This window comes from Osmerus mordax, chromosome 9 (genome assembly GCF_038355195.1).
Source record: "Osmerus mordax isolate fOsmMor3 chromosome 9, fOsmMor3.pri, whole genome shotgun sequence".
In the NCBI taxonomy this organism is placed as follows: Eukaryota; Metazoa; Chordata; class Actinopteri; order Osmeriformes; family Osmeridae; genus Osmerus; species Osmerus mordax.
The window spans coordinates 14830087-14845333 of NC_090058.1; the positions used below are offsets into that span (position 1 = coordinate 14830087).

General features: G+C 39.5%; 3 protein-coding genes across 7 annotated transcripts; 2 read left to right on the forward strand and 1 right to left on the reverse strand.

The window, feature by feature from the left end:
- Window positions 1-429: 429 nt before the first annotated feature.
- gmfb (glia maturation factor, beta) lies at window positions 430-5300 on the forward strand. 2 transcript variants are annotated; one of them, XM_067243774.1, is made up of 7 exons: window positions 430-537; window positions 1382-1478; window positions 1609-1658; window positions 2080-2129; window positions 2223-2305; window positions 2414-2487; window positions 2776-5300. In XM_067243774.1, exons 1-7 carry the CDS (start codon window positions 535-537, stop codon window positions 2845-2847), a joined length of 429 nt encoding a protein of 142 aa, XP_067099875.1. In that variant the 5' UTR covers window positions 430-534; the 3' UTR covers window positions 2848-5300. The 2 variants fall into 2 exon arrangements, with proteins under 2 accessions (XP_067099875.1, XP_067099876.1); XM_067243775.1 differs by having other exon boundaries at window positions 3480-5300.
- A 264-nt stretch (window positions 5301-5564) lies between these two features.
- On the forward strand, window positions 5565-10886 carry cnih1 (cornichon family member 1). Its single transcript, XM_067243546.1, has 5 exons — window positions 5565-5744; window positions 6510-6578; window positions 8926-9038; window positions 9349-9492; window positions 9659-10886. The coding sequence occupies exons 1-5, from the start codon at window positions 5664-5666 to the stop codon at window positions 9684-9686; spliced, it is 435 nt and encodes a 144-aa protein (XP_067099647.1). The 5' UTR covers window positions 5565-5663; the 3' UTR covers window positions 9687-10886.
- cdkn3 (cyclin dependent kinase inhibitor 3) lies at window positions 10707-15006 on the reverse strand. Of its 4 annotated transcripts, none has more exons than XM_067243545.1 (8): window positions 14984-15006; window positions 12716-12795; window positions 12516-12571; window positions 12311-12355; window positions 11894-12116; window positions 11750-11781; window positions 11552-11655; window positions 10707-11394 (listed from the first exon to the last, which is right to left on the reverse strand). In XM_067243545.1, exons 2-8 carry the CDS (start codon window positions 12790-12792, stop codon window positions 11305-11307), a joined length of 627 nt encoding a protein of 208 aa, XP_067099646.1. In that variant the 5' UTR covers window positions 12793-12795; window positions 14984-15006; the 3' UTR covers window positions 10707-11304. The 4 variants fall into 4 exon arrangements, with proteins under 4 accessions (XP_067099646.1, XP_067099643.1, XP_067099645.1 ...); XM_067243542.1 differs by lacking the exon at window positions 14984-15006 and adding an exon at window positions 13223-13303; XM_067243544.1 differs by lacking the exon at window positions 14984-15006 and adding an exon at window positions 13256-13282.
- Between the last annotated feature and the right edge of the window lie 241 nt (window positions 15007-15247).

Below are 15247 nucleotides of genomic sequence, written 5' to 3' on the forward strand. Positions count from 1 at the left end.
TTCTGAGAAAATATTTTCTCCACTGAGACGATGTGCAAGATTTCAAACATAAAATGGGAAATGTATACATTTAATGCACTAAGTGAATTATCTCTGACAAAAATCTTAGATAATCGACAAATTACAGTTACAATTGTGTTGAGGCCTAAACAGGGTTCTAAACTTCCATGTCACTTTGTCAGAGGTGTTCGTTGAGCAAACTTTATAACAATTTAGTAACATAAGCCTAGTAGCCATTTAGACATTTAATTTTGCCATTGTTAAATTTGCCACGAAAAGTGTACAGCTGTGCTGAATGCTTTGGCTTTTTGTTTATAAAAACAAAAATAGGATAGATCCTTCCGCATGCTTTACTGACGAGTCAATGCAACATCGCTAGGCACATTATTTTCATGATAGCTACTGGCTCCTTTAAATACATGTTGGGTGGGATTGGCTAGCTAGTCCAGTCACAAAATGATGTTGAAAAAAACCTTTGATTTAGCACTGCCCTCTTCAGGTCAACATAGTTCTTGAGCCTGAGCTTCAGAGAAAATGGTAAGTTATTGCGTATATTTCGACAGAAAATACCACACGAATTTCATTCAGCCTCGCACTTTCATGTAACAATGGGTTTGCGGCCATTCTTTTATTTAACGATCGCAAAGCGTATCCATATGTTTCCAAATGCATTTCCACCCAACCCAGTTCAGTGTGATGTGCTGCAACATGCCTCGGAATGGAAACCAGGAAAGCTAGAGCTAGCTAGGCAGGTAGCTAACTGATCACCTTGGTCTTAATTGAGAGTTAACGAGTACCTAACTTACAATAAACTTGTATGTCCCCGCCACCGTTTTGTCTGGCCAGTGACATTCAATTTTTTTGTTCGAATAAACGTGAGGTGCTTGCCAGTTTCATGTTCAGATTGCTACTAGCTAACCAGTTGACTTATTTCCTGTTAACTAGTGGTGCTAGCTAGCTACTGTACTGGGTACTGTACTACTGTAGTTGGCTGACGTCTCCGTGGCTTGAGATGAGACATCAGCTGAAAACTGTCAGCTATGCGCAATTATTTGTCGGTGATCAAATCCGAGTGCAAATACACGTATTATTGATTTGGACAAAGGACTAAAGAATGAAGAGCCTCATCATATGCACATGAGCAGATTTAGCATTTTGGTATGTTTATGAACCTGCTATGACAAATAGGACATGTTGCGTTGGAAGTTTATGAAACAGTTGACCACACGCACAAAACGCGTAGGCTATGCTTGTACCACGGTATTTGAATGCTTATAGTACAGTATTTGTAGTACAATAAACTGTACATTGGCTGTAGAATGCGAGCAGAAACCTCTCGACTGAACTGATTAATTGTTTGCATTACTCTTGACTATTTTAGAGTGAATCACTGGTAGTTTGTGATGTGGATGGAGAGTTGGTAAAGAAACTTCGAGAGTTCCGTTTCCGGAAAGAAACCAATAATGCTGCTATAATCAGTAAGTATTTTGGTTATATTGTGGAGGGGTTTTACTTTTTCTGGAGTTTGTGAGTTACAGAAACATGGTAAGTCTGGATTTCATTATAAAAATCCTTTCTTCTAAAATGCATGTTATCTATGTATTTCAGTGAAAATTGACAAAGACAAGCAGCTTGTAATCCTGGATGAAGAACATGAGGCAAGTCTTTTTTTGATTGTGTAACATTAAGCCACTTGCATCCAATACACACTGCAGTTTTAGTTTAGTGATCATGAGAACTTGAGTTAAGTGTTTAAAGTATGTAGCTGCTGGATTTTTTCCAGCGCAGGTCTGCCTAATAGCAATGTAGATGTTTTTATTACTGGACCAGCTCTAGGACAGAGCGTATGGTTCAGCTAGGTTTGGGATGCACAGTCTACAAGCACCGGGGAAGAATACGCATTTTTAACGCAGTTTTAGTTGGCCCGACCTTATGATTAACTGGATTTTTTTGTTGTTGTTGAATTTTCCCTTTTCTTTCAGCTTCTGTGATTTGTAGGGTTCACATTTTCCAGGCTCCTCAACAAGTGTCTGAAAACGTTATTGTGAGTCACATCTGTATCATGTCTTTAATTTTCAGGATATTTCCCCGGACGATCTGAAGGATGAGCTGCCTGAGAGACAACCTAGATATCCTTTTATCTCACTGCGGTCCTGCAGCTAAAGTGTAAAAAATTGCTACTATCATTACAATTCTACATAATTTCCCTTAGCATTATGTACATTTGTGGTGTATAGCTACAAGTACCAACATGACGATGGTCGTGTGTCTTATCCTCTCTGCTTCATCTTCTCCAGTCCAGTGGGTAAGATTTAGAACATGAACGCCCACGGTAGACCATGTTTGTTGGCATATGAGAGGCTTGTTCTCTAATTGTGTTCCTGGGGGGGTGGTGGTGGTGGTGTTGTTGTAGGATGCAAACCTGAGCAGCAGATGATGTATGCTGGGAGCAAAAACAAACTGGTCCAAACGGTGGAACTGACCAAGGTTGGTGAGCTGTACAATTGCATAGTTTCTCCACACTTCATGATTGACCAACTGCCAACTGGTATGATCTTAGTGTTATGAAGCCTTTAAGGGACTCATACTTTTCATATGCATGTGTGGTGGACAGGGGAACGTTACTATTGCTTGTTGTATTAAATACTGTAATTTGTGCTTTAGTGGTAAATTATTGCAAATGTTCTTGGAATCATATATATTTCAAAGAAATCACAAATGACTTGTGAAGAGTGGGGTTACTTACTCATAATTTGATCTATCTCGTTTTGTAAGGTTTTTGAGATCAGAAACACAGAGGATCTCACCGAGGAGTGGCTTAGAGAGAAACTTGGGTTCTTTCGCTAAAAGCATCTGATTCAATGGACTGAGATGTCAAAAGGATAATCAGGACAACCCAGTGTGTTGTCACATGAGGAAAAAATACTAACTAATTTCCCATCCTCTTTTTACCTCTCACATAATCTTTCCCAACGTGCCAGTTCTGTGTGTCTGTTTCTTAGTTACACTCCCACATACAACAGGGGAGACATCACCTGAAAGGGTGTGTTCTCCTCTAGTTATGTTGAATTTGGGTGCAATTAAATGGCATTAATATCGTTTTTGTTTTATATATTATAGTTTACAAAGAGTGAATATGGAACTAAAACCACTTTTTGTTTTTAGAAAACTTTTTTTTTTGTAGCTGATCATGAAAGATATAGGTTCTTGTTCATTTGATGAACACGTAATTGTAGTTTTTTTTATCAAGTCAGAAAGATATGACCTAATATAGTGTATGCATTACTCTGGCACCTAATTAGATTATGTCCTTGTCACATTCTACCTTTCTGGAAAAACAACATCCGAGGCACACATGCATTCTCTTTTTTAAATTACATTTTGTTAACTAAATTCAGTTTCTTTTCACTTCATTTGTTTGGGTGTCTTTCACTCTAAGCACTCCTAAAAGTAATCCCTGTATCTGCCGTCCTTGTTAGGCTCGAGTGGGAGTTTCATATCTCTAGTCATCACTGTTTTGAGGACAAGCTGTGCAAGAAAGAACCACACATGATGTGTTATATGACTGACCTGTGGGATATACAGAGCACAACACGTTCCAAAACATATTTTTAACTGAAACATTCCTGCACTTGAGTATTTATGAAAATGTTTACTTGAGACTAGAAAACAACCTTTTTGTAAACCTGAAGGGTCCAGGATACACTGCATACTGGGTGGCATTAGTTGCCAGCTATCTACTGGACCATCCTAAATAACACTACTGTTTCTGTTGATAGATTATCATCAACTGTTGATGAGCATTTACAGTTTCACTGTAAGTTTGTAATGAAAGTTGTTAACCTTCAGTCAGGTTAATGTATTGCTGTGGTACAGACCTCAAAGTTCCAGGTTGTATCGTTACAGGGCAGCATGCATTTCTAAGTTATTGTAATACCTTCCTTAAATGTCAATGCTGCTGACAGGCAAAGTTTGCTGTCATCATTTTCTAATTTGGGAGAAAATAAATGTTGTTTTTCTATTCAACAACAATGAATTTTTAATATGCCAAGAGTTGCTGAGTGTAATGAAGCTTTGAAGCACACCCACAGTGGGAAGAAATAGTTATGGAAGCCAAAACAGAATTTTCTTGCCCGTCAAAACTGAGACATTGTGCATGTTCAGGTTTCTTGTATACCTGTGTCTTATGTCACTCAAAACCATACTCTTACAATGATTTATGCCTTGTCAAACAGCTTGGTCATAATTTATGTTTGTACTGAATTTCAATGAGACCAAAATGAACTGAGGATATACAAAACAAAATAGAATAATGACATTCGACCACATATTTCCCTCTGGTGAATACATGATTATTGTAATTATTTTAGTTATTTACTAATGTCAACATGAAATGACCTTAACATTTTGATCAGAAACTGCCTTGATGTTAAATCGTTGAACTTCATCAGTGTATAAGCTGTACAAGATTGTTTTTACTCTGAAACTGTGCAATTAACTGGTAGTATTTTTATAAACTGCTCAGAAAATGTTGCGGGTAACTGTGAAATACAAGTGCATGCTTTTTGTGTCAAAGTTTGAATTATGACAGAAAACTCCCCCAGGTTCAGATTTCTTGTGCATGTTCTCTGTTTAAAGTGAATGTATCTTGACTTTAAATTTTACTTACTTTGAATTCTTATCAATGCAAGCAATAATCAAAACAAGTTTGCATGTTGCTTCTTCAGTAGGGGGGAGAATACTAGCAATACAGACAAATATATTGCATAGGATTTATGTAAATCTTTCTCACTGTACTTTTCAAAGGTTGTGATGTTCACTCAGTCCTCTAAAAAAGCTCAGCAAAATCTTAACGGATAATATTTGATAGAATTATTGATTGTATCATTTGGCATGATAAACCATTTTATAAACAGTCATTTTTATGGGTCTACATATGCTTTAGGCAAATTAACTGAAAAAGTACATATGAATGACAACCATTTGTGGTTTTTAATCGTGTATAATGGTGTCCTGTGTCTTATCTGCATTAACGATAAAAACCTTCTCTCCTCTGTGGTGAACTTGTAATATTTGGCCTCTGAAGTCTTTTAAATATTCTTAATATATGTATTTTCCTACAGTATTTCTGTACTGTATCAGATCAAAAGGCTTATTCTTTTTGTTTAAATATAAAACAGCATCTGAAACGTGACATACCTAGCTGCCTACGGGTGTAAAACCTGTGGACCTTTGTATTTTTCCATGCTTTATACAATGTTTTAATTGCCATTATCCCAATAAAATGACAATGATGTTCACTGTTTTGTTCAGAGTCAAATCTATATATGTATGTATTTGTAAAAAGTAAGTCCGTAGGAAATGTCTTCCTCTGTTGGCACAAAGGATTTTGATCAACATTTGACAAGTTATGTTATACTGATGACAACTCTTGGCTACGTATAACAGACAGCATACACAGATGAACTTTTCCTTTGCAGAACCTCGCTAGAGAATCTGGCCAAATCTTGTTTTTGAGGCAGGAATGACACTGTAGTCTCGCGATGTGACTGGCCACGCATTTTGTTCTGAATCCTTCTGAACAGCAGCTGGTGAGGACTGAGGAACCACAGGGATACGCTGCGGCTATAGACATTAGCCAGTAAGCAAAGCTAGCTACAATAATGGCGTTCACATTCGCGGCCTTTTGTTATATGCTTGCGCTTCTGCTGACTGCAGCCCTAATTTTCTTCGCCATTTGGCACGTAAGTACAGTTATCTTGCATTGTTTGCTAATACGGTAATGTGATTAAAAACCTTGTGACCATTTTTGCTAGCTGGGTAGGTTAGCTAGCCAATGTTCATGCTAGCTTGTTGTAATGAACCAGTTCTAGTACGTTGTCTAGCAAGCTAACGTTAGCTCACACAGCACCATAAGAAACGGATCCACGATGGGCTGCGCACCTGATCCTTACAACGTCAGGACCAGTATCATTGTTAAGTCAAATATCGATTAAATCATTCGATATCCTTAATGTTACAGTACAACGTTGCGCAGCGTAGGGAACCCACGTACTATTATAGAATGAATGGCACACCCAAATGTGGCGTTGAGACTGGCTAGAAAGCTAGCTAACGTTAGGCTAACCAGATAACTTGCACTAGGTTAGAATAAACAAACCAAGATTACTTTGTTTTCTTTGGAATGAATCACACTCGCATTTTTTATCGGAGACCTTTCTGAACCATCTTTGGTCTCTAAGTGCAATCATGTATTGTGTGTGTGTGTGGTTAACTAAGACCCCTGCTACTAGTAGCTTCCTGGCTAGCTTTCTGCTTTTACTAAAAGAGCATGAAGTAGCTACGCTAGATATCCTGTACATCAAGCACGTCCCCTGCCTGAACACTTCATGAGTTACGTTCATGTTGTTGGCTAGTGCCTCTTACGATGGTTAATTGCCTACATTACATTACATCATCAGTGAATAAACATGTAGCTAATTCTTTCGTCCTATGTTATTTTTCTCCAGATTATTGCATTCGATGAATTGAAGACTGACTACAAGAATCCCATTGATCAATGTAACACACTTAATCCGGTAGGTGTCCACTTGTACTCAGGCTTTTCCAGTTGCCTCCTTTGACTGCATGCAGACTGCTTTAGCAAGTGTGTATCTAGCTACCTAGGAAGTTAAACCAGCCTATGTTTTCAATAATCTTCTCTGCACTGTTATGCTAAATAACATGACTGTTATTAATCGAGTGATCTTGTCAGCTGACAAATTCTAACGCATTTTGTTTTGTTTTTCTAATCTGCTTTTTACATTTACATAACGGCATAAAGACAGTTGAAAAGGTCAAAAAGATTAAAAGAGTCAAAATTGCATTGAAGGTTTGTACCAATCTTCGGTTAAAATGCCCGCCCAGTTCAGTTTAAGTCCAGTCTGTCATTCTGCACGGGGGAGTGTTTGCAATTGTCTTTTCAGTTAACTCAGAGGAAAGATTCTCTTTTTGTTTGATTTATTTTTGGGGTTGTGTTTTTAGGGTTCAGTCATTTTACAGTGAGGGAGTGGTGTGCTGTTGGTGATCTCTTATTTTCAATCTTAGAAATGGTGTTGTCCTGATATGGTTAAAACGTAACAGTTTCCCCATTTTAGCTTTGATAGTTGGATGTGTCTGTTTGTATTATTATTTAAATTGCTAGTTGTCATAGCTGTAGATTTATTTTAAACAGTTTTGAAACAAAAGCTTGCATAATAGTTCAAAACGCTGCTGTGATGATGCTTCGTGCTTACAGAAGAATCTTCAGAATCATTGGGTCACTGTCCGGTAGCAAGGTGTGCAGGTCCAGTGCTCTTATTGGTAAATTGGATAAATGTTAACTGAAAAGACTTGCAAATGCTCAGAACTTGCATGACGTCTTACAACCTACCCTTTGTTTGCATAGTGTTGTAATAATTATGATTATAAGATACTTTCAATATCCCAATAAATGACAATCATTAGTGTTAATCACTTGAGCACTGCCTGTGATAAGACCCAAACTCTTATTTTTTTAATTGCAGACAATCCTATATTTGGCCCATTGTTCTAATACAGATAATAGGATTTTTAATCCGAGGGGATCTCTTTCTGGATTAGATCATAATTGAGCTGTGGATCTCAGGGCTCGGTAGTCTTTACTTTGTATTGCCTGGGTGCACAGAAACAAGCTTTAATACAGATCAGTTCCAGAGAGAGAAATATACACAGTTCTTAACTAAAACAAATGATTTTATTTGGTATATGATGAAATTAACTAAATTAATGAATAATTTGAGGAATTGATCATATATATATGAACACACAATATTGCATATTTTCATGGGTTAAAATATAATTTCATGCTATTAATAGTGTCTTTGAAAAGCTATTTGCAAATGTACACCAGATTTTCTTGACTGGCTCAGGCTTACATCACTTGGGGGTACAGAACAGATGGTAGCAGGGTCTTAATTCTCTCAAGCTCAGCAATTTTTAGGGATCACTGATTGGATGGGGAAGTAAGTAGGAGGGGCTTATCTGTGTAGAACCATGGACATGATGTCCACCCCCCCACCCTCTCCCCAAGATGGAGTTAACACTAAATTACTGACAAAACTTTATAATTATAATGTTGAACAACAGTTTACATTTGGCAATACAGTGCAGGGCTTTTACCTGTCAACCCTATCTCCTGCACCCTCTTCCTACATGCCCATTCACCCCTTCATCTGTGGACTGTTGGTAAAGCCCCACTCCTCTCCCCCCCCCCCTCCCCCACATGAATGCATGGCTTCCATGTGGTGACTCCATCTGCCCCCCCCCCCCCTCCCCCTGCAACACCCTACACTAGTACCAGCAGAGGCACTTTGGAGAAGGCTACAGCATTTTGACTGCTTGTCCACACACAGCGCATGGTCGTCTTGTCAGTGTGCACCCCGTGTGAGGGGATGTTGTGCTGCAGGGGTGCTGTTGTGAGCCTAGACCACCATGTTAAGATGCACACTGCCCCAAAGACCAAGGTGTGGATGCCCTGTGGTCAAACCTAGGATGCATGTCACACATGTCAGTCAGCTGTGCATGATGGGAGATGTGGTGTAAGTGCCCTTTGAAAGTCAACATTTATCTATGCCCTGTTGTCTATCTACACCCTTGTAGTATGGCTGTAATGATATTCGCACAGCAAGGAGAAAACCGTCTGTTTTAAGGGTTTTCTCAAAAAGGTTTTGTATCTGCTTGTGTTGTAAAGCTTACTCATGTTCATGGCGTGGTCTGCGTAGTCAAGTTTCATACAATCTTAACATCTTCTAATTACATAAATGGTATTAGTTGGGAGTCAATGTTTAGTTATTTGTCTGTTGTCTGAGTTTAGGGGACATGTGGGTGGTTGCTCCTACAATGCTGATCGTGTTTTGACTGTTTCAGCTTGTGCTCCCGGAGTATCTCATTCATGTGTTCTTCTGCGTGATGTTCCTGTGTGCTGCGGAGTGGCTCACCCTGGGCCTCAACATGCCCCTGCTGGCCTACCATGTCTGGAGGTGGGTCTCTGTTCACCTAGCGTTTCTAGAATGTCATATATTTACTTCCCCACTTTTATCCAAAGATTTATAAAAGGTGGGGGTTTGAACCGGGTACCTCTAGATATGTAATATCTAAGACTCTACCTCTGAGCTACCACTATCTCTGACCCTCCTGTGCCAACCTAAATGTCACCCAGCTCCTTAGGTCAGTTGAGCAGTGGCTTTATAGCTCAGCTATGGCAAACTAAAAACCTTTCAGTCGCGCCTTTCTGGAATAACGTTGTTTTGATCTAAGTGAGTTGTGATTTAATGCTTGTTTGTTGTGCAGGTATACGAGCCGTCCAGTGATGAGTGGCCCAGGGCTGTATGACCCTACAACCATCATGAACGCTGACATCCTGGCCTACTGTCAAAAAGAGGGCTGGTGCAAACTGGCTTTCTACCTGCTCTCCTTCTTCTACTATCTCTATGGGTATGGACACTAGTTCATTACCTTTCAATGTCCAGTCTTCACTTCACCTTGTAGATGATTTGTGCAATTTCTGCTAGTGGATGAATAAAGTGCCCCTTCTATCTCTCAATCATCTATCCCCATAAGACAGTAAGATGTCATTGTAATTTTTGTGTTTTATATTCAGGATGATCTATGTTTTGGTGAGCTCTTAAAACGGAGAGAATCCTGTGAGTCAGCATGTGGAAGTGGATCCACTGTGCTTGGAGTGTCTGGAGCAGAACTGGCCTGCTGGAGCCTGTCAGCATCATGAGGACGAACTCTCTCAACCCCCCACACCGTGCAGAGCGCCATTTTGGAAACATCTGTCCCTTTTTAAAAATATATCTTGGACGCAGCCGTGTTGTTCTGAAGTTGAAAGTCATATAAGAGGAATAACAACCTGGACTCTTTTTTATTTTCATTCTTGCTGTGATGATTTAATGCTTTAAATTGAAATAGTTTTTTTTTCTTTTTATACCCCATCCATTTTTGATTGTTTACAGAATAGTAGGCATTCTTATACAGGGAACTTTATCAGTCAAATCCACAGCTGTTTGCTTGACTAACTATTGATGGTATTGATCTGCTTTTGATGTGAAATGGATGCCCAGCTTTTAAGAAAAAGTTTTGTCTTTTATCAACATGACGAAGTAGATAATTGTAGAAAGTTGAATATAGATTTTGTTGCCACAACACAGGTATGAAACTCTGATCATAGATTGGTTTAAGAAGTAATTACATAAGAAAATGTATCACTATGGAAAATGTCTGCAAGAAGGACAATCAATACAGTTGTCACAAGATACATTTTCAAACAGTTTGATATAAATCTCCATTCTTTCTAAAGACATGTCATCGCCAACTCTTGTATCAATAATAAATGTTGTCGACCCATCAAAAATAAATCCCAAATTGTATGAATGAATGGTCCAAAATATGAGGTCAAACTCCCCTCCAGTTGTGTTTTTGTTTATCACTTTTTAGACATTCTTGTCCACCAAATATCCGATCATTAGACTACTAAAATCGTAATGTATATTTTCAGTAGATTTTGTGACATGTTTTTCAAAGATGTTCTACACTCCATTTTCAAGATATTACTAAAATGATCATATTGCAGGAATAGTGAGTTTAAAAAAATCTTCTGGTTTTTCAAGGTTTTGTTTGCAAATATTGGACCATGGGACAAGCGGTCTGAAATAAAATCATCCCTAAATCTATTTATTGCCATTTTCATACATTATCTGGGAAATAGGAATATGTGATGTATTACATGTTTTAATTTAAGTACATTTGTCAATTCAGTTCCAACAAGTCACACCCAGTGAATACAAATTTTAGTTGAAATGTTCATAATAAACCTATCCCACTCATATCTGTTTTGGAGTTTATTTCGAAAGTTCATGCTAACCAACAGTGACAGAACCATAATGAACCATATTACCACAAACACCAGAGGAGGTAGAGTAATGACAATGAAACTTGGCCTGGTTTATCACCTGTGTGTGCTAAGAACAATATATAGTATTTAATCTAGTGTGTATGTGTAAATTTACCTTAATGTGCCAGTAAAAACTGATTTAGTTCAAAAATTGACCAATGTTCAGATAAGCACATTTCTCAAATAAATGAGGATTCAGCTGCACCAACATGATCATGCCCTCACTGTGAATTCTGGTTCTTATTTTAAAGTGCAAACACGCCAGACACCACATAATTATTCAGGGAATGTTGTCTAAATGAGGGACTTGACAGATTTGAACACAAACTCCAGATTTGGGGGGAAAGTGATCACCGAGACACAGATCGTTCTGTTGGGACGACTTTGCTCTCCTGGTAGGCTGAGACCCTCTCACGGAACTCATGCAGGAAATTGTATTGCTGTAGAAAAAAAGAATGAATCAGATGTGTTGGAGCAGGGAAACATCTAAAATGTGCAGGACAGTGGGCCCTGACGACCAGGAATGGGAACCACTGCTTTAAGTAGTGAATGAGTGGTGGCTGTATTATAGGTAAGACGTTGATATGGACATGTCACCTTGACTGTCTGTATGGCTCCACTCCCTCTGTGCTCCCTCAGGATCTCAATGGCTTTGTTGGGAGTCATTGTCACTGACAGCTGCAGCAGCAGACACACAGCGACTACAGGCGGACATGACATGCTCAGTCAGTCAGGGTCACGAGACACTGACATTTAAAACAACACACAAAACACGCAGACAAGAATGATTCTTACTTAATCCAGAGCGACCCAGGCCTCCATAACAACTGCAGGGGGGGGGGGGAATACAGCAGTGGTCACGATCATGTGCTTGGGAGTGCCTGTTGGCATGGCGATGAGTTTAAAGGCAGGATCTTAGAGATATTCTATAATACTCACTGGATAACAGTCCTCTGGTTGTTCTGGAGGTTGGACTGAAGCTGCTCCAGTATCTGGCAGCATTGGTCTAGCTCAGGAGTGCCCCCATCTGGGAAGGGCATGTGGTGCACCCTGAGGCCTTTCTGCCTGTAGGTGTCCAGCAGGCTGGGAACCCTGTACTTGTGGAGCTCTCCTCTTGTGCAGAACACAAACACATCCTCCACACCCTGGGCCTGAAGCTCACCTAGCACAGAAACAAGAAATTATGTGAGGAGAATGCTCTCACATAGCATTACAAGATGAAAGACAACATCACAGGCCTCGCGGACTGTTACAAGAAAATGAAAGAGGGTTGGATTCATTGTCAGGCAAAACATAAATCATTAAAGAACGTTTCTAGAACATTATCTGAGAAAATGACACTTGAGGTCGTCTTACCGACATCTCTCTGCAGATTTCTTCTGACATCTTTAAATTTGCATCCTACAGTCAAACAAAACCACTTCTCGTTATCATCTTGTTGTTTTATTTTTGAGCTTCGTCAGAAGAAATGATTTTGTTACTTGTGACAAAGTTATGTTATCTCGTCATGGTTAGTCAAAAAAACACCACAGCAAAGAATAATACTGTCGCTGCACTTCACCTGGCAAAGAACATATACCGAGAAACTGGGAACACTCGACCACTGACAGAGGTAACCTTCGAAAGTGAAAACAACGTTAAGAAAACAACAATAGCATTTATAGTAAACTATAAAACAAGACCTAATTATGTTTAAATTAAAACTATCCATCCATCATGCCAGACCTATGACAACTACCCTAACTCTGTTAGTCTACTTACCAGGAGACCTGTAGCGGTGTCAGCTGTTCATCCCCTGTATCTTCGTCATCAGATGAATCGAACTCGCTTGTCCTCATATTCTGCTCAAAATAACCAAGAAAGAACAGCATAATCACACACATGTAAAACACAGGCAACTTGCAGCCTAAATTAAACGCTGACTAGTACGTCTGTATTTGCCACCAACCCTCAATGACTGCATATAATAAATAATACGTTATTCTAGCTAGCTAGCATAGCAGGAAAACTAATGTAGCTAGTCTGGCTAAGTTAGGTACAGTACTGTAGATCAGTGCGTGGCCCTAGGGCACAGCTACAGTAGCTAGACTAGTTAGCTCTAGCTCTAGCTAGTTCTACAGTAGAGCTATTTCAAAATTGCTAGCTAACTACAGTAGCTCTACACAGATCAGCTTTAAGTTATAACTCTGAAAGGTGAAAGTGTGGAATCAAGCTGGAACTGCGTAGAAAGAGAGAAAAAAAACTACTGTGTACAATTAGACTAGCTACCTGTTCCTTTGTAACCTTCATGCACGTACCAACCACTGTTTGCTATTTTGACAGCTGTCAACCCAGCTGCACTTAACGGGCTGCAACAACAGCCTCGATTTAAAAACACATATGAGCTTGTAAGCCAATGAGCGCCTCTCTTTATCTAGACACGCCTACTTGGGGTATCCTCGAATTCAACGACAGTACACTCCACCTACTGGGCGGAGTGGAGGTTTTCATTTCACTAGAGTTGCTAAATCCACCTATAATCTCCGTGAATGCAAACAACAGACGATGAAGCAATAAATCTCAGCTGTCATCAATATTGCTGGATGAAACATGATTAATAATCATAAAACGTACAACACCATATGACAGCCGACACAAAGTGTAGCTTTTAAAGCATCTATCCATAATTCGAAAAATCAAAGTAAAACATTATTTTGAAGATTACATCAATAATGTGGTAATCTATAACCAAATACTTGCTTTGTATTTAGGCTATTATACAATGTTCAATGTACAAATGTTTGAATCAAAGAAAAAATATTACTCGGCCTTTGGTTCTAGAGCACGACTGACTACTCTGTCCAAGCTACCTTGCAGATTGCTCACCTTGCACTGACGTGCCCTGGAGACTGCGCGCTGTATCGAGTATCTGCTGCCCTCGCCCAAATGCACCACTACCAAGCGTGCTATCCGATCCCGGAGCACCACAAATGACTGAAATCATAGTTTTGCGGGGAAATTTAGTGTTTGACTTTGGAATGTATCGACCATGATTCACGCGTGATGGATCTTGATGACTGGGACAACGACGGATGTTACTGTAACATAGATCATTGTTAAGGTAAGTTGCCTTTGACATTCCAAATGCTGTATTTTATATTTTGTCGCATGTTCTCGGTTTATAACATTCCAGTCTCAGATTATGTTATTGGTATCAATAGATACAATTTCTAGTATACTACTTAAGAAATGTTGTCATATACAGTCTTTTAAACATGTTTTGTGACAATACTTTTAAATTAAAACGGAATCAATTGTATTCCTGGCTGGATATCTGTAATATAAAAAGTCTACTTTGCTGCAACCGTTTTTTTTTTGTTTTTTTTTACAATAGTAGTGAATGTGTCCCCTTCTGTCGCTTTTTAGACTTATAAGGACGGAGTTTGGCTACTTCAGCCGTTTCTCCTGCAGAGCTGATCTCTTTGGCTGGCTTGCTACTTCCCTCACCAGGGGAGAGCTGGCAGGGCAACCCATATTCAGGTATTGTTTACTGATGCAAGATGCACGGTTAGATATCCCAACTGAGATGTAATATTACCATAGTTTTCGACGATTACTTTAGTTAGCTTTAAAACTGTAGCCTACTGTAAAATTGTACAATTCAAATACACAATCAAAACCATTAAACGTGCATATTGCTATCTTATACATTGACCTTTGTCCAATCCAATACATTATATGTATGAATCTCATAGTCTGGAAGAGGTTAAATATTCACCATGACTACAGTACAGAGAAAAAGGAGGTTCACTTCTTTCTTTGCCACTATTGTGTCCCTGATATTCAATCTGGTCCAATTTCAGAGAACAGGAAGTATTCCCAGGAGAAGATTCCTCTCTAAGTAGGAAACTCTCAAAACTCTCTATGCTGAACTTCAGCTAAGAAAGCAATAGTGTGACAACAGTAGTGTAACGACTACAAACACTGTGAGTGTGTGGGTTGCGTGTGTTGTGTGTGCATATATCACTCACAGCATGTTTGTACACTCACCCTGTTTGTGTTCTTCCTGTAGAGGTGATGAAGCCTCAGGAGGGCGTGCTAGTCACTGAAATCTCCAAGGTAGCTACACCCCCTCATTATCACCCACCTCCAATCTGGAGCTCCAGTGCTCTTCCCTGGGGCCGTCACCGGAGCATGTGTTCTCCTCTGTCCCCAGCTCCAGGGCATTGTGTCGGAGCTGAAGGCGGGCTTCTCCAACGCTCTGCATGAACTGAGCCAGATCCAGCATGGGGACACCTTCCTCCGGGAGGAGCT